Raw genomic sequence first — 21,695 nt, 5'->3', positions numbered from 1 at the left:
TTTTTTTTCAGGCAACGAGGATAAAAAGAAGTTTAAGAGAAAACTATCTATTAAAAAAAAGAAAAGTCTGGACGGTAATCCTCTACAGTAAATATGCATAATGCATAGGAAAACGGTATTGTGGAATGGGGACAACAAGTTTTTCTGACACTAAATCCCCTCCCAAAAAGTGGTGACGAGTTTACCACGCAAAAACCAAGTGATTAATTGCTATTTATTGACACGGCGCTTACGTTATTGATTAGCGATTTGTCACGCATTCCAAAACTTTCAGCCGAGAATGAAGACTAAGTATTTTCCTTTTGGATATTAATTTATACATAGAAACATAATATATTAAAAAATTACACATGCTGTATATTAAAAGCATAGACTAACCTATGTATTTAGAGATATTATAAAGTATCGGTATTTATAATGTGTTCACGTTTTTAGAACGTATGCACTTAAAAGTTGAAAAAAGTATTCCAATATGGACTTAAAATTAGCTTTTGGGGCAATCGAGAACCTAATGTATTAATTTTACGATGATGTTTTTATCTTTTGTTTTCTATTAGTGGACACATTTTGGAGAGAAAGAGTGCCAAAACTTTCAAGTAGTCCTAATATGTATCGATTTGCAATTAAGTGTAGTTGATACTTTGAAAAAGTATTTTTTCCCTTTTTCAACAGATTTTTAGGCATAAAGAAAAAACAACAGTATTGTGTTGAAGATGAAAAAATTTAAGAACGTACGACTTTAATCCAATATCGCTCAAGAACGTTTATCAAATGCAATTATTTATTATTTAATTGTTACAATAGTAACAAACCTCGAATTGGCATTGAATCACCCTCCTCTTTTAAAAGTATTTATATAGTTTTTGATTTTTGAAAAAGCTTTAAAATTAATATTAAATATAATTATTATAAATTAAATTAAATATAGTTGTAAAAATAACGAAATAAGGTAAGTATTTTGGAAAGGTTAAGTTAGACATATCTAATTTTGAATATTATTTTGATATAACTATTATTATTATTTTAAAATTCAAACTAGGTTATGAACTACAGGTACACAACATGAAGACAATAATTAAATATATATTTGATTATAATATTATAACAAATTAAATAAAATAAAATAATTTGTATTTGACCATAATATTTTTCAATGTGTAACAATATTTCACAGAAATAACAAAACAGATCGGAATAAACCAAAATAATGCGTCTACGCGGGTATTAAAATATCTACGACTTTTATTTCATCCATCGTTAAGGGTAAAACCACAATTAATGTTATATACAAATGCTAATTACGTGTTAAAACAATTCCAGGGTTAAAACCTGTCTTCAATTACTCAACGCGGGCAAGCATTTGATAAACTTTTTTTTATTATTTTATCTTCTATTAATTCTGTTAGCTGTTATTAAAATTCAAATAAATTCTCATCTTATACTATACTACTTGAATAATATTACAGGTGATCGTTTTTTTAATTTGCAAAAAGAGAACGACACACACGGACGCACGTTTAGAATAGTAATTTATTTTGGTTTAGCAATGCAATGCGATAAATATAGTGTCTTAAAATAGTTTATTTTAATACAATAGTCATAACTTATAAATAAATACAATTTATAAGATAGGTTGATTTTAAATATGTTAGCAACCATTGCATCGTTTTTATCTGACTGTAAAATGTAAGCTCGTGTCAGCGCAAATCACGTATACTTTAATGGAAGTTTGAGAAAACTTCGTAATAAAATAGGCAGTATAAAAATTTAAAAGAATTATAAAGGTAGCGCAGACATCTGTATACTAGTGGCAATTTGAATGAAATGAATAGCTTGTGACACTTTCCACGCAACATGTGTAGATGAAAATGAATATATTGTTGAACTCCGTCATTATCGCGGGCACAATGTCAACGCCCCGGGGAACGAATAAATTATCAATTTAATTTATGGTCATCATCATCATTCGTTTACCGGTTTGCGGTTCTTTTTAGTCGATCCCTATAATATTTAATTATGTTCCGGTTGGATTATGTCGAATCGTATACCCTTTAGATATTCAATTTAATACAGTTATCATTATGTAATCAAGACAATACATTTCAATGAACGGATGAATAATAAGAAAAACGAGCTTTATATCAAATCTAGATAAACTTGGTAAACTATTAGGGGCGGTTTTTTTTTTTTATTTGAAAGCAATGATAAATCATTGTATTATATACAATTCGATAAATGACCTCTCTAAATCTTTGTTCAATTTTCAATCTACAAACTGCATGAAACTTTTTGAGCTTTTTTATACTGTACCCTAGCAAATAATAAAAAAAAAACGAGTAATAAACCCTTCTTTGTAAACCCGTAGGTTTCTCACTCTGTTCGGAATCTACAATAATCTATATTATTTATTACGCTCCAAGAGTCATTTTAATAACAAACAGAACTTTAATCGTTGTTTGTGATGAATACTTTATTCAATTAATGTTAAGATCCCAAAAGAATTGTAAATTTCATAATTTAATTTGTTTAATATCAAAAACATATTGTCCAATATACAATAAATATTTATTTAATTTGATTAATTTTGTAACTTTGTATAAAATTAATATGTATTTTGTATCCAGATATTTCTATCACGAATTCTGTGTCCACGGTTACTGACAACACATTGTTAATTATGTAGAAATATCCTTTCAAAAATGTTCAGCTCATTATTCTCTTTCAGTAACTGGTTTAATCATAGATCTATGATAATAAACTAAATTGCTAACTCATGACAATATTTGAAGTCAATATCCTTTATTTTTTTTATGGAATTATAAGCTGTTTCACGGAATATTACTGGCATTTTTGGGGTATTATCTATATTATCTAAAATATGTATGTATGTATACATATTTATTTATAATATCAACAAATGTAATTGAAAACATTATAATTATTTACAAAGATTGTAAAAATTGACGGTTCAATTAGTTTTAATCGTATGCACGGGTATAAGGTCGAATTGCGCTATTTTTTTTCAAATTTCACTCGGGACAGAAATAAATAATGAGTGTTTAAATTACATTTAGTTTAAAAAGAGGTAATTTTACCTTTTGAACTCGTTTCGATCATTATATTAAACCTATTTATATATATTATTAACTTAGCCACGTCCAGAAAAAAATAACGATATCTTTAATATATAAAGTTTATAATGTCTATTGTTATAATTAGTAATTACATAATGACCTATTACAATTTAAAAATAATATTTGTAAAGGTATGGATTTATGTTTATTTATAAATGTTTAACATCGTTTAATAACGTCATTGTGATTTTAAATCAATCAACAAACACGTCATGGAATTATCAAATAAAATACAAATTTTAAATTCAACGAAATAATTAGATCGAGTTTGCAATTCAATTATTTTTTTTTTTTTTTTGAATCCGGGTGTAATTTTAATATTTTAGTTTAGGTAAGAAGTGTAGCTTAACACTCTATGTAAACATAAATCAGTTAGAAATCTTGTTTTTCTATACCTATGAATGTATCGACTTTCATATAATATATGGTTTACCGTATAGATAAAATACGTATTAGCTGAGCAGTGAACTAAAGGATTCAGTAATATTAGACAGATTTTGCTTATTACAATATTATATTCGAAACTACTAAACTACACTAAAATGTAGATAATGTGTACTATACTGCTATTAGATTTTAACCGATGGAATCATGACCTACGATGACGTTATAATAATATATTCGTAATATAATAATAGAAGGTATTATTATAGTACTATAAATCGTTGTAAGACTTGTTATGTGATTATTTTACTAAAGTTTTCTTTATATTTTCCATAGTTTTCCATAATGTAATGTTGAAGTGTATAAATACAATAGTGTAGTTAAAGTAATCTTAATTTTTAAATTGTAACCATTGAGGCGTATAAAACTAATGTATAATCGTACATTCCTAAAATAAACCTGTCGATAATAAATTGGGTTACACCGTGCATCTTACCTTAACGCTCGGCCCGGTACGTTATTCTCGAAACCCAGAGTGACGTAGGGCCGGAGGTAATTGAGACCCGTTTCACCACTGCACTACATTATATATTATATAAAATTACCTGTAAAACAGTGAAATAAAAACACTTGGTTATAGATTGAGATTCGCGACTGGAATTTCTTCATCACACTGCATAAAAAAATGAAAGAAAAAATCGAAACAGTTTACAATCGAGAGGTTTCATAAGACTAACGGACAGAGAGTATTACAATTATCTGATCGCTCTAACCTAACTTACGAATATCTTGAATAATATATTTTTTGGCCCCCTCATTTGAGCTAACCGTAGTCAGACTGTGGGTTTAGATCATCGCAGGATTTATGTATAATATTATAGTGTTGTGCAGTTGTAAAATGAGTTTTGATCATTTCCAGTCAGACGACCTGTGCACTGTGCATTTTCAAGCACGTTTCAATAGGATAATATTTTGTGCAATGAATTAAAAAAAATATGCTGTAAATACCTTATATCATTCATAAGTTCTTTGTTCAACGTGTATTTATAATTTATTGAATTTTAGTATTATGTGTGTATAATATTGCATATATTGGAAAGATTTATACAAAACTATAAAATTTAAGTAAAATCGTCTCACCAGAGTTGACTTAAAAATATTAAATATTATTGTACTTTTCCCATCACTTAATATCAATTATATGTATATATATAGTGTATACTATAGATCTCCAACGTATATTTATAACCTTAACGCTTGGCCGACAACGGTATAATTATTTAGAGTACAATTTTGGCGAATCCTGTACGAATATAGTATGGATGTTAGCCTTTAGATAGCGGTAAATATACCACAATTAAATATAGTGTATTATGTAATATTATGCATTATTAGAGTAGCGCTGATCAAAATATAATAGTTTTATATTTTATATTATGATTCACCGTTTGTGTTTTTACAACATGTAAATCACATTTTTTTCCATACAGGATTATCAAAATATAAATATTAGTATTGTAAGTATTGATGTTGGTAAGTATTAGAACGTTTAATTTGAACTTAAAATTTGGTGTGTTAAATTTTTATTGTTAATAAATTATACATAGTAAGAAAAAAAATAAGTTTTAGTTATTTTAATTTAAAACAAAAATCTATACTTAGTCTTATAAGAGTCTATCAATAATGGGTAAAAAAAGGATAAACTGCTAAGCGGTATTAACTCTTAATCAGACCCTTGATGAACACTATATGTGTACTAACATAATAAATGAATTACCCCGTAGTAACACAAAGCTTAAATCGTAGATTAAACATGCTAAAATTTGTACAAACCTAAAAAATCGAATCACGAAATGTATGTATTGCGTTCTATTTTTCAATAGGTAATCGACATATTTTTTGTTAACATTACGTCAGTAAGTGTTGATATTTTATGAAGCCGCATGCATATTATGAAACAAAGATAAAAAAAATATACTGTTTTTGGTTTCAGAGAACGTTTAGTGGAAAACGTTGGTGTGGGGAGTTAACTACTCAGTTAACCGTTGTCGCAATACCGCAGTGTTTTCGGTCGGGAGAATAGTCGTCGGAAAAATAAATAAATAATGAAAAAAATATAGTACCGTTGAAAAAAAGATTTTTTACGATCACGATTGCTGCCCACGGCGGTGCAAACGAAGATCGGTCAATTTTACGATAAAAAAGATGGTCACTTGTACACGCTGGTGCGATAACAATATGTTCGCAGAGACCGCAGGCCACTATATATTATTATTATTATTATATACCTCACATCTTTATCCACCATTCGACCACGTCCCTCTCTTCACCGAAATTTCAGGAAAATTCGTTTTACGATTTACACGTATCCTTACAGTTTACACGTTAACGCAACGGTGACGTCTTATCGGCGTAGCACATATTATTAGGACGATATAATATTATGATATATCTACCAGCAAAATATTAATAACCTAAATACAGACCTTTGTTGACTGGCTGTAACCGAAGATAGGAACGACGAAGGTAAAAAAAAAAAATATTGACCTTCCTTTTAGACCCATTGCCTTTTATAAATGTTTTATTACGATCATAATATTCCGAAAGTTATTTTCGAAGATGTACAAACAAGTTATAAAAGAGCATAGAAAAAATACTGAAATATTTCATGGTTTTAAAAAAAAAAATTGAGACTACCTATATAAATTTCTCACGACACAACAAGGTTAATAACACGGTGTATTGACTTCCAAATGTCCTTGAGTTTCAAAATGTAAGTCACACGCAACGAGTCATGAATTACAATTTGATTGCACATACAGCTTTAGTACTAGGTAATCAATAAAATTGTAAATAATATCTAATTATTTCCTATAATATACATGAAAACAAAATTAATAATAATATCGTCAAATTGGATCTACACAAACAAGAAGTAAGATTATTTACACAAAAAAAAAAAATATATTGAGAAGGAACGGGTACTATTATCATGATATTAGTGCATCAAAGATTTTGATAGTTATCAATTATAAATTGATTATCAATAAAATTTTGCGATCATATTATGCAATTAATGTGCTGTACACAATAATATAATCATCTTGTATCAATAACAATTATCCTCTCTACCGTTAATAACGCATATTATGATGTTATCTATATCATCAATTCTTATACTTATAATATGCCTACGTCGTAGAGCTTACGAGAATCCATACTCATTTTTCGAGATAAAAATAAGATAACAAAGTCAACGATAAAAACAGTTTTTCTAAACGACAAACTTTTCCCCGTCGTCGTTTCCGTTACGAAATGTATGTTAATGTTATATTGACCATAGCTGTTTAGCACATATTTTTTTTTTTAATGGGCCTATTTTTAAATAATAAAAAAATAAATGATAATAAATGACATTATTTCGTATATGTATAACGAGTGTTCCTCTTCCACACATATTATAATTGAACCTAACCAGCCGATTGCTTTTTAATAATAAAAGACGATCATCCAGAAGTTTTGTAGCAATTTTTAGATATTATATTTCTTGTCTTTAAACATAAATTATAATTTGGTTCTGTTATTAATGTCAGATTAGTTATAATTTTCCGAAGATATAGTAAGTACGTTTTTATAAAATATTAATTTAAAATGACATATCTAGTTGATCTTTTTACAAAAATAAAAACATATTTCAAATAACTGGTAAAATTTATAAATTTATATATATTACATTTAAGTGTAATGTCAATAAAATATTGACAAAAAAAAAAAAAAAAACATTTTTTAATGACATTAAATTTAGAAATTTTTAACTAATTGGTTTGTATTTTAACAACAATTATTATATTATAATATTAGAGTAGGCACCTATTTCCTTGATAAATGTATGCATTCATAAATCATAAGAAATATAATAAATCCTAATAGCTACAAATATAATATATTTAGTTTCATTTAATATTTATAATATAAATACTCATAGATTAGGTTTATAAATAATACTGTGACATTTACAGGAATTTATTATATATATAATCCATTTTTAATACTTATCAAAGGGAGAATATTCTATGTATAGTACAATATCATAAATATGGCTAAGTATGTCTTATAATCTAAAATATCAGAATAATTTTGAAAAAAAATAAGTTGAATTTATCGATTTCATTAGATTTATAAAAACTAAAAACGGACGAAACACTTTTTATAAACTTGAAAAATCTAAACCTAAGTTAAAATGAATCTTCTGGATAATTCTAAAATAATCTTTTAGATAATAACATTTTAAACTCTCATTAAATGTAAACTTTTATAATATTATATTAAATTATAAAAATAAGGGCATTTTATACTCATTCAAAGTATTTTCTCATATATAAGTTTAGTGAGCTGTAACCATATATAAGTTGTACGAATATATAGTTTTTGAATAATCGTGAGTAATAGAATATTATACTTGAATGGACATATGAAAGTACATTATGCTGAATCTAGTTACGGACAGCGGTCATAAACAAACGAGTATAAAATCAACCAGTTGAACTGTAGCTGTTAATATGACTAATACATTTTAATATTTACGTAGGACCAATATTTAGAGCCACAATATACTATATGTTTATGTTTTCAACATATTTAGACACGCGAGTGTATAATTACAAGTTCCTTATAAAAATTCATACAACTTGATAATCAAATAATTTTCAGCTTAAATTTGTATACAAATTAAAAATTAAACTAAACAAAAACCTTAAAAGTAAATTAGGTATGTCAGAAAGAATATTTAAATTATATAAATCATTGATAAACCTGTTGGATAATCAATTGTGGTATGGGAATGTTTTACGAGCTTCTCCTAAAATAAAATGTAATATTTTCATAACAAATCAAGTACAATCAAAAATATCATGTCATTTCTAAAATAATTAATTTAGTAAACGTTCAAACTTGAATATAAATTATCCACTTTTGATAACACTATTTTGAAAATTGTATTTATTTAAATAATTATTTATGAATGTACTAGAATAATATTATTAAAAAATGTATACCGAAAAAGTTAATTGTTAAAAAAAAACAAATGAATTCAATTGTTCTACTAAAACTAATTATATTATATTACACAAACATATACTTATAAAATTAAATAAAAAGTTTTATTTATTTAAATTGTACATTTTTTAAATAGAATAATATGATTTTCATAAATTATTAGATTTATTTCTATTTTAATATATTCCACATAAGTAGGATGAATAATTAAACAGTCATAATTAACATAGTTTTTCCTTTTTTTAGTACAAAAACATAATGTATTGGTTTTAGATAAAATAATAATAATAAATACTATTTTTATTATAGTTAAGATTCTTTCTTTAAGTTTATAAGAGACTTTTCTTGGTTTAATGAATATTTAGTAAAAAAAAAAAAAATATTTCTTAGATTTAATTTTCCATTTCTAATAAGTAAATTGTGGTAAAATGGACATCACATGTTATTAACCAATACCCACTTAATTTTATAATCGATTTGTAACCGATTTTTGGTAGCCGTTTTTAGTTGGCATTATCAAGATTATTATTTTATTATTATTACATTTTGATTGTTCTTAATTTTTTTCAACGTTTTATATTTTAAATAAATTCACGAACATAACCGGTCGTGACTACAAGTTTTCGACACTCGACACACACGAGGAATATTTTTAAGTAGAAAGTGTGAAGCTCAGATTAAACGATACGTATACCTTGTAAGAATACTATTATATTATGCTATCAGTATGCGAATGTTATATTATACATTACATGGAAAATTACGATTTAAACATGATGCATTCAATTTTAAATAAAAATAAAATGTGAACAATTTCTGAAATTTATAAAAATATGGAATTTACTATAAATAATATAATACAAAGAACGTAATAAAAATTACCAATGTTAAAAATGTTTGTAGTAATAAGCCATTACTTCTACATCACAAAAATAATATAATTAAATAGTAATAATAATAATAATAATATTATAAACTGTTGAGAAGTTTATACTATTGAATATTTAAATAGACCTTTGAATAAATGTTTCCATATTATGTATCTATAATTTATGTTAATGGTTGCTACTTAGATGTGTTTTACGATACAGTACAGGATGTTTATACGCATTTTTATACTGTATTGTTAAGTAGGTATATGTATATTTCTTCACCACTATATTAAAAATTTGTGGATGATGAATATTTAAGTTATTATATTTGGTTGAAATAAAATCATTTATATGATTAGATAAACATAATTTTGTTTCATAATTAAAAGTCATATATGATATTATGCAACTTAAAAAAAAAAATATTAAAAATATTCCTTTTAATAAAAGATTAAATATTGAGTATAAATTATTTTGTAGATTTATACAAATTATAAAATATATCTGATTTAACTTAGTTTTCGGAAGTTTTTAAAGACGAATATTCAATTATTGATAAATTTATGCCAACAAAAAAAAAAAAAAATCATTAGTTATAACTTATATTAATGCAGCATAATGACAACTAATCATGTAACAGGTATATTTATAATTTATGAAAGCACTCTAAAGTATTAAGTTTAATTCAATAATTAAATTAATTCAAAAATTTTAATGACGATTTACAATATACCACATAATTCCAATAAATAATAACGGTTATATTTCATCAAAATCCGTTTATTAAGTATACATAATCCAAACACTTCATTCGCAAATAAACCTCAAAAGGAACAAAAATTCACCTATATTATGTATTTATTACACAAATTAATATATTTACTACTATTAAATCGACTTTTAACTGTAAAAAAAACTATCCAGTCTGTCAAACTTATTTTTTATGTAACTATTAATTATTATTATGTCTAATATTTTGGTAATTGATGATAAATGAACGAAAATAATAACTGCAGATACCTAACAAAAGAACGCCTGCGGGTACTGACTCCTGGTGAGTCTGGAAAAATTCATTGTCGTTGTGCGACCGACACGAACAAACTACTAATATTGTCCCCTACAGAGTGAACCGGTTGAAACGCCTAATGATATTTACACACGCGAACGATACTTATATTTACCGAGAGCAATCATTCGATTGAATAACTGCAGACATTTGCGAGGTAACGTGAAACTTATCGTTATTGCCTGAAGAGGCCATAAAGTAATGCACAAGTCTACACGTGCTAAATATATACATATTATATTGTATGTATCTACCTATATATATGCATACTATATATTTATATAATTTAATATACATGATATATATATATACATATGGAAACCCTGGAAAAAAATATGAAATAAAGGTATCGTAATAAATAATTCATATTTCGTTAGGTATACGAATAGTTTAAAACGATATATTGTAATCGGACATTTCTTATAACTCGTCGAGTTAGTAATATAGTATTATATTATAGTGTTTAAACGATGTAAATTATCCAATTAACATTAGAAATTATTTTTAAAAATAACTAAACTATTAATTTAGCAGTAATTGCAGTAAATGTTTAAAATATTGAAGTAAAATTGTCAAATAATAGAATATATGAGAACAAATTTATGACAAACAATTTCAACTACATAGAATAAAAAACAGATTTACATAATGTATACCATATTAAAATATTATTGTATTAACTAAGGTTAATCAATATCTTATAAAATTAATAAAAATATTTTTTCAAAATACTAGCAATTTATATTTTAAAAAAAAAGTGTCTTACGAATTATATTCATCACATTTTTATTTTTCTATTTATTAATAAACACTTAAAATTGTGTAAGTGGCATGTACTTAACATTTTTATTAGTCTACTTATATATGAAGCGAAAGGAGTTAATAGGATTATAATTTATAAGTAACAATAAGTAATTTAATTAGTAGCATATTTAAACAGTATTTAAATTTAATCTTTTATCATAATATAATATGTGCGACGTACGTATATTTTTTTTATTTGTACATTTTAATCTTAATAATATCTATGATAACAGACAATAATGCATTTTTCCCTGTTAAAATAACCATTCAACTATGAAAATACAATTCACGTTTATTTTCTGATATTATTATTTATTTGCCTGAAAATATTTACCTCAACCAGTACTAATAGGTATTTTTTACCTATTAAGTGTAATACAGTTCAGTCAATGTAATTAAAAATTATAATGTAAAAACTATTATTAATTATAATATGAAAAATAAGACAATCCATAAGGTTATAGAGTAAGATCATATATAAATTCTATTCATAATAATAAATGTGTATATTTTTATGAATTAAATTAAATTGAATACGAAAAATATGTGAACGTGATAGACAAAAATGATATTAGAATTCAAACGTGTACGCCTGCGGGTCTTTAAACACATTTTAATAGACGTATAAATGATATATCTAAAACGTTTAGTTCTACCTGTATATATTTTGATATGTTCGTTAATGAATTTCATTCAGTGATTTAATAACAGAAAAAAATAAAAACTCGATCCATCATTTATTATTATTATTATCATATGATTTCCGGATCCGTTTAGTAAGTTAAGTTGGTTTTTAAAATTTAATTAATAAGGAAATTTGTCTTACTGAGTTGATGAATATCGCTTGTAGCGTATTTCAATATTATAATATATATATGTATAACTACAAAACATGTTAAGATCATACAAAATAATACAATACAAAACTTGAGGGTATACAATCAAATATATAGCTTGATCAATTCTGTAAAAATTACATTTATTCCCGTCAAATAAGGTAAACTCTAAACTTAATAACCAAAAATATTTTAAATACTAACATTTGTTATACTTATATATATTATACATATATTGTTTTATATATTTTAGGTAATTTAATATAACAAATACCTATTATTAAAACTGCCACATGTATTAACTGTTTTCTTCTTACCTGAAAAATAAAAATTATCAACTATTAAAAAAAAACTATAAATGATAAAATATATTTATAGATACAAATATTTAATGCACTTAAACTTGAATTAGACGACAATATTATTTATTGTATTTTATATTTATATTATGATACATCTTGTTATGATAATGTTGAAATTTAAAAAAACGATTCAATAATTTTAAAAACCAAACATTTCAGTTACGGCTACACTATGATAACGTAATTAAATGACCATTAAAAAAATACTTTACAATAATACCTTCACACTATACAGTATTTTTCTCTTATTTCTATCGCATTAAAACATATTAATTAATTACATTAACGTGGTTGATAAGTATCTTAAAATTATGGTGCATAGTATATGTAAAAGTAAATGAAGATTTAAAAATATATAAATTAAATCCAAACATTGTTACAATAATTACGTTGCATTAAATATCATTCATTTTCAATGATAAAGAGTATCAAATTTTAAGAATATTAAAATGTTATATCTAATACAGAACATATTATTTTATTATAAATAATATAAAGAATGGAACTTTTCGATTTTATTATTTCTTTCTTGACTTTATAAAGCGAAAACATGAGTTATTTTTATTTCATTTCGTACTATTTCATTTTGAAGTAACAGCGATGAATGAATTAATCTTTTTTGTTTTGCATACCATTACGTGTGAACGCAGAACCTATGTAACAATTCTCGAAAATGCAATCGAAAAACCGTCCGAATTGAAACGTATTAGTTCATTGTCACAACAAGTAGCAATAAAAAAGGTTTTTTTTTTAATTTTCTCTCGGAAAAGGAAATTTAATCATGACAAACGCGATTACCTCAATCACTGCCGGACGGTAAACATTTACAAAACGAGATAGGGTGGTAAATATACCTATATGAATATTGTGTGTATCAGTGGCTACGTGGTCCAGATGGTTTAACAATAAATCATAATGTCACGAATTTCCCGTACACGATATCCCAAATCAAACTGCGCAATACGTATCCCGATCGAATCGACAAGAGTTTTTTCAGCTGATTTCCGTCTACACGAAAATGTAAAGCATTATTTACTAATTTAACAATCATCAGTATACACGATATAGAAAATATTAATAATATTATTATTTTCTATATTTTTATATTATAATTATTTATTAAGGATTTTTTTTTAATTCAAAAATTACAGTGAAGAAAAATTTTACGAAGTATGCCTCTTCATCATTCAACTCGGATCATTTAAACTTCAATTACTTACCTACCTTTATTTAAGTAATTAATTGCTCTTTCAAAATTCAAATTGTATTAATATAAAACATATTTCTATTTGAAGTATGAAAGTAAAAAGAGTAGTCAAGTGAGTAAAGCTCTGCTGTATAGTAGGTCATTATAATATATTATATGTTAAACTTGAATCCAATGATTGGTATCATTGTATACGAAAAACGATTCTGAACGGGCGGGATGATTTGTCAGCTAAGATATATTTTCTAGTAGGTAGTGAAAAAATTGGTTTATGTTTTAATGACCTGAATACCTCAAAATTTAAGTTATTTTATAATTATTGCAACCCAAACTAATGGACAATTATATATTACATTTTAACTAGAAAATAATTTGTAAATATTGATGATTTTTTGTCAATATTTTAACTGCAAATACTAATAAAAAAAAAAATTGCGTCAAAAACGATTGTAAATCGTTATCGTTACGCAATTTCGTATAAATGTAAAAGCGCATAACATTTTTCGCATAATGATGCTTCGAGTTTTATCTATAGCTATTTGAATGAAAACTTATGAGAAACTTAGTGTTGAATATTTTAACCTTAGATATAAACACAAAAAATTTTATGAATTTTCAACTACAAAATCGCTTGCAAATTTTTGCGATTTTTACATATTTTGGAAGCATTTGAACATAAAACAATTATAAAAATCATTTTTTTAAAAAAAAAACCGTTGGAAAATTCTTACTTTTGACCTCTATAATGCACCAAGAACATTCTCTTGTCATCGGAAACCACACCCGAAGTTTGAAATTGAAGCATTATTATGACAAATTATGCATTAGGTACACAGACAAAATATAATATATATAATCTATTTATCTATTCATTTAAATATATTGAAAAAATCTTCCCGTATATTAAAATATTGCACATTTACGGACTACAATGATACCATGATGAAAGTGAACTCTAGATTATTGTGATATTACATACTATTATATTATGGTGTAATAATATCTACCTATATACTCCACTTACTAGTGTAATACTAATAATACTAATACGCCGTTGTAAAGGTTTTATAATAATGTTACTAAGCGGAATTTAAAGTAACTCATACTGGACAGTGGACGAAAAGTATTATGATTACCTAAACTTTATCCACATCGATTTATTGCCATGGTCCATGGGTCTAATTCGTGAAAACCAAACACAAGTAAGTGATCATAATAGTCAAAAAACGAGTGGCAAAATGTTTACCTCATTCCCAAGAAAGTGTGTTGCATTAACATTTAACACTCTCTATATATGTGTAATGTGTATAACCTTGCTGTAAGTTCTTAATCGATTTATATCTATCTATTTAAAATTAAGTTATTATTGTTTAAGTTTATTGCATTGAGTTCTAAAAAAAATTGATTAAATAGTCTAGTACAATTGAAAGCAGGTTTAAATAATTTTCATTTATGACACGATAATAATCTTATTTATGATCATGAATATTACTGTCGCTATGTGAATAGGATAAATTGATTGCATAATTTATATTATAACACTATATAATTTAAATAAATAATTGATCCAATTTAAACGAATTCACTATAATACTAAACAATACAATTTAAAAAAAAGGGGGGGAAAGTAGGTAACCACTCTGCTGTACAGTTTACTTTTTATGAGTTACCACGTTATTTACCAAGTCCTTATTATATATATACACTAAACGTTTTAAATTTAATATTTTTTTTTTATTATTTGTTAAACTCTGCATTCAATTAATTATTGGAAAAAACATTTAATATATTATATTATTCATTTACTTATTCTAATTATATCATATATTATAATTATTATTATAATATTTTGAATAAATTCCGGCTTTCCATAAAATATCAAAAATTAAATATTAAAATATGTATGTATAAAATATAATATTATAGGTAAATATAATGGCATAGTACAAACTGGAAGTCTCCATGATTAATATATTTTTATTACTTTTAATTAAAATTTATATTATTTATTTTTAATGTATTTAATTTTGTCAAACTATGATCTTCAGATGTCTATTGTCTTAAAATGAAAAATTATCTCCGTTTTTTTAGATTCTATAGTTTTAGTAAGAACTACTTATGAGAAACCTTGTAGGTATTTAATTTTCCAGCTTGTTAAGAGAACCTTAATATTGTTATCAACACATTTAAAATATAAAAAGAGTGAAGCAATTTAAACTCTTAAGATGGCACCAACAGTGGCAAAACCTTTTGAAATTGTTTATTTATAATAAATAATAATATAAATTTTTTGTGAAAATTTCAAGTCCCATCAGATATAAATTTTTGAGTAACAATAAAAAAATTAAATACATTTTGTCAACAACTTGTTTTACATAAAAGTTTCTACTTTTTCTTAAAACTATTTTAAATTCTCATTTCTTTTCTTTTTTGAATACTTATTATATCTAATGTTATACCAAAAACTACTTTCAAAGTTGAAAATCAACGCATTTTTACTGTTCAAAAGGTAATAACAGAAAACAAAATTTAATAAGATATAAAATCACATCATTGTAAAATCAATCTTCCCTCCGCTCAGAATTTTAAAACTATTTTAGTTTAGAAGTGTATCTTAGATCACAATGCATTTATTTAATTTTATTTGGTTTTAAAATATTCTTAGTAAATACTTGAATTTCGATGTGTTCTTTATTGTGGATTCTTAGACAAGTATTATTTTTGATTATATGAATATTAGAATAGATATATAAAATATATATTTTTTTTTTAATTAATTTAGTAGAATTTATAACTAAATTGCTTTTATATGTCTACTTATTTTTATCATGACATATAACAATTTGATTTTCTAAAGGGTGGTTTATACGTGTTTACTGTTTTGGTTATGTTAATTTGAATACATTGGATTTGAATAGGCAATATAACATTAATTGTTGGTCATATTGAATTTTGTGCTTATGAATTATTTATGAGTCCAGAAACGTAGTATGCTCATATTTATTGTGATGTTTTACTAACTTGTTCAGTATTTGGGTAGGTACATTTATAATTGATTTGGATGTACATTTATATCGTGGATTCTGAACATGAACTCATATAGTCGATATACATAAATACCCACGTATTGTGGGTATTTAAATTTGCCACGTCATCGATCATTTGTAAATCCAAATAAAGACATGCTAAAGAAGAAGAGACATTTTATCTTTCGTTGAAAGTAAGTGACAGATCATTTTTTTAATGACAAAATTTGACAGTGATGATGACACGGATGTCCTAATATATTTCAACTTTCAAAACAGTAGGGGACAGCGACGGATAAGAATTATAGATTGTGTTTTGTTGTATTCTATTCGAGTTTCATCGTGAGGACGAGGGTAGGAGTAAACATTATGGAATAATGTTTAGGCCCACACTCTTGAGAGTACTCAACACAAACTGTACACAATATCTAAAAAAAAATGCCAAAAACCCACTAAAAAGAAAATGTATTTTTTCCTAAAAACTAACCTGGCGTGCTAATAATTCTGTGTCAGTTATTGAGTTTTGTGTATAGATACTTAAGTTAAATTCAAAACAAAATTACACTTTTATTACTACACAATGTTCATTAATTACGATAATCTGATTAAAACATGGGGCAAGCGAGAAAGACTAGAATTGTATTATAAATAAATCATTTTGTAAGGTAAATAGTAATTTATAGGTTAAAAGAAAATTCGCTTATGAATTCAATAATTAAATGACTTCTAAATTATACATAATCAATGTTTTTACTGTGTAAAAAGACCAGTGGCTTACAAATATTTGTATTGAAAATTAATATCCATAACAACTATTAAAACCTTTAAATAATTCAAAATTTTTGTTTTAGTTTTATTGAGGTATAAAATAAATAGAAATATACTATGATATATTTTAAAGCTATTATTATTTAAGCTTTAAATAATTTTTAAAGGCATTATTACTATAACATTTATAAATATATAAAAATGGAAATAAAATTACGCTTCAACAATGGAATTCTGTTTATTTTACATTATTTAAAAACTAACACGTAAATATTAGAAATCAATTATAATATTATAATTAATCATTATAATATTTAAATTTCAATAGAATATTACTAATTTGACAATTGTAAAATTTAATAAATTTCGTAGTACCTAGTTGCAGTTTGTTAATAATTTGTAATTTAATTTTAACAAAATAATTACTTTTTGCAAAAATTATAATATTGAAATTATATTTAGTACTTAATCAAAAAACATTATAATATGATGGTAGTTAGTTTGACTTAAATGATTATTTAACTATTTATTTGTATTTCAAGACTAAATAATATGTTTAACGTTTTCTGATTAAACAGAACCAATAAACAATGTGCACTAAAACCATTTCGATAGAAATTATAATGAAAATTTAGTTAACCAAAACAATATACTAATAGATTTAAAAAATAATTATAATAAACATATAAGTTGCAACAGTAAGCTATAATTATCGTTTTAAAAAAATATATTTTAAAGAGTATAATTATCCAACATTTAACATGTAGTTTAATTAAGTTGTGGCAAGACCTAATAATTACCATGACATGTTAAACATACCTATAACAAAAATTTACAAATTTTAATTACGTTATAAATTATTAAAGAAAAACATGAATCCATCTTAATAATATATATATAACATAAAATAATTCTAATAGAATGAAAATTTAATCTAAAATCAAATAAACTATGTACATAAATAATGAATACATATTACCAATTACCATTATTTTAATTTTTTGCCAAAAATTAATGAAATAACGTATTGTAGGAATAAATGATTAAAATATTCTATAGTTTCCATACAAAATAATAATAAATATGTATTCAAGTAATATATCTTAAAAAATAGATGTATCCAGTAGCATGTTTGAAAGGGAGTTGTGTATAAATTTACATTTCTAAAGTTTAGTCATGTATATATTTATAATTTAATCTATTATAATAAAATTATCAAAGGAGCATTAGAAAAATAAAAAATGTACGTAACTGTAACTGTTAAAAAAAAATCAAGAAGTTGATTAATGTGGAAGTCAAGAGAGGAGGGGAAATTTCGTACTCCACTGAATATATACAACGCACCTAATTTCACAATATGTTCTTGAACTTAAGAAAGTTATACCAATTCCGATCCATATATTATTATATGAATTTCACAACAAGATCATATTATTATTGTTCTTTACTTTCTTTTTAACAAAATATCAGGTTTAAACTAAGAATATATATTTATCTATAAATGGAAATTTGTATTTCATATAGACTTAGAATCGATATAATTTTGACGTATAAGTAATTGTTTTTTTTTATTATTACAAAGAAATACATTTATTGTTAAATTTATGCATTTAAAAAAAAACAGAGTTATGTAAACAGATTAAAATAACTATACGTTTACACATGAAAAATGACACTATGAACAAATATTTAAAAATTTAGTTTAGTTTTCTACTCTGAGTGCTGAGGTATATTAGAAAAAAACTATTGTATCATTAAATTATTTACACGGAAAATCTTTGATATGAGTACATGATCAATACAAATTATATAAGTAGCTCACCAAATAATAGTAGTAAATCAGATGTGTTTCTTGGTGCACCCTCAAAATATTCCCCGTTAAAAATATCTAAATTCAAAATATTCTATATTCAAAATATCTTCAGTAATATCATCCCTTAATTCATAACAATATACATTAACTAACCTCACTTCAATTACGACAAAATATTCATTAATTTTTACCGTAAGATCAACAAAATAATACTATTTATAAGAACTCTATATTTATTGTATTAAAAATATTGTAAGATACATTTGGATAACAAAATCAGTTCATTAATTATTATTAGCATAAAATTAACTAGAATCAACAGTCTGCATTTTACGTTAAGCATGCCAAACAGTTCAAATAAGAGTTTTAAGATGATTAATTTGAAAACTATTAACACATTTTAAATGAAAAAATTACTTAAACAATTTTCCTCACAAAATCGCTTTTAAAATTATACACTTGGGCTACAACTGTGATCTTAAAAAAAATATATATATTTTAAAACGTGCGAAGAATCTCCACTGTTTTAATGATAATTTTATGTTTAAACGTTTCGTGAAAAACAATTTGATAAAAAATAAAAATAAATAGCGTTAATACTATAAATTTATAAGATAGATCACTGTGTGGGTGTCTTTATAATTTTAATCAATAATAAACTATCGAGTTCAAATACCAATTCCGAGTAAAGCATTAGTTACCAAAAGATAGTTAAAGTTTAATAATAATAATAAAAAAAAAAACATTTACTTAAATTTATTCACGCTTATTTTGCTATTTCGCAATACATTTTTAAAAATGTAAAAGTCATGTATTAAATAATACCTATAATTTTTATGTATGTGAAATTAATAAGTGACTAAATATTAATCATAATTTGATTAAAAAAATGTCTTTGTAATTATATTAATATTTAATGCTATATGAAAATAATGCCAATATAAATGTTTTATATTATATTTTTAAGTCTTATGTAGGTACTTACAAGAAGAAAATATTATGTCACAAAATATAATTTAATAGTAGCAGTATCGTTCACAGCATATAAAACAAAATTACAAGACATGAAGTGTTGTGAATTGGTTTAGAACAGTATCACAAAAAATGCTAATGTCCATATGACTATTTGTTAAGGTTTTCTGTGTAACGTTAGTTCGTGACACATGCCGGTGGCTTCAGATTGTAACAGGATTTATGAGAGTAGTGCAACACCCAACTCCAGTCTCACACTCAAGTACACTTAAATCTACACAGACATTTAAAGTGATATACTTATGCAAATCGAAAAATGCGCAGAAGAACCTAGAATAGAGATTGAACAGACATGCAATACCAGTGAAATTAAACGTAAAGGGGCAAAATAAAAGTAAGAAAATTGGCTTCTCAGATGTTTATCACAAAGTGTGATATAAGATGAGCGTTTCAAACAACTTACAACACCTTTAAATTCAATAAACGTGACCAATGAAATACACACTGAAACCCTATGACAATCTAGTATATTTTTAAATTTATGATTTTTTCCCCCACTTAAATATTTTCATCACGTATTTTTTGAATCTTCTTACATTTACAAATTTATATTTCACGCCCAAAACACATAAAATATAAATTGGTTAGAAATGTGTGGTTTTTTAATCGTTTTTTTATTTACTCGTCCTTTAAAAATGTTATTGATATAATAATGTAGGAAATTCAAAGACATCAACTAAACATTTTAAGAGTTAATTAAATAATTGAACTTAACTATTTGAATGAATTACTTTGAATATAAATTTGTCTTATTAATTAAGTTATATTTGATAACTAAAAATTTGTATAAATTTGAATAATGATAACTAACAGAAATTTATATATTCAAATTTAACAACAGATACTTTATTTACGCCTTATTTTTTAATTTGTATATACCTACAGCTGTTTAAAAATAATTTGTATAAAACAAAAAAATAACTGTAAATAAAATAATATAGGCAACGCTAACAATTTTTTTTTAGTAAACTGAGATTCACTTTAGTTGAAATATCTTATTGTGATTTAAAAATAGTATTTATGTTATTATTCACATACATGACCATCCTACTATAAAATTCCAGGTTTTCGCTGTTTTTATTTTTATAATTTGTATAATTCTAGTATTTAGAATATAATTTAAAAAGAAATAATTATATTATATTATATTATAATTAGTCTCATAAATAATACATTTGTATGATCTGATACAACATTATTTAATTTACTTAGTATGACAAATGTATATAATTAGAAGGTATTATTATTAATTTACAAATTTATAAACAATAATTATTATTATATTTCACATATATATATATATATAACATATGTTTCAAGTGTTTAATTTAAGTAC

General features: G+C 24.5%; 2 protein-coding genes across 2 annotated transcripts in view; both read right to left on the bottom strand.

Moving 5' to 3' along the window:
- Positions 1-21,695, bottom strand: part of LOC114127736 (monocarboxylate transporter 12) — a 315,421-nt gene that overhangs the window by 114,502 nt on the left and 179,224 nt on the right.
- LOC114129616 (uncharacterized PE-PGRS family protein PE_PGRS36-like) overlaps positions 12,322-21,695 on the bottom strand; it is a 31,657-nt gene continuing 22,283 nt past the window's right edge. The window contains exon 3 of the mRNA XM_050198716.1: positions 12,322-12,468. Within this exon, the coding sequence (XP_050054673.1) occupies positions 12,410-12,468 (59 nt within the window). The 3' untranslated portion in view covers positions 12,322-12,409. The remainder of the gene's footprint in view (positions 12,469-21,695) is intronic.

This window comes from Aphis gossypii, chromosome 1 (assembly GCF_020184175.1).
Source record: "Aphis gossypii isolate Hap1 chromosome 1, ASM2018417v2, whole genome shotgun sequence".
Lineage (NCBI taxonomy): Eukaryota > Metazoa > Arthropoda > Insecta > Hemiptera > Aphididae > Aphis > Aphis gossypii.
This window is presented reverse-complemented; position numbering and strand designations above follow the sequence as displayed.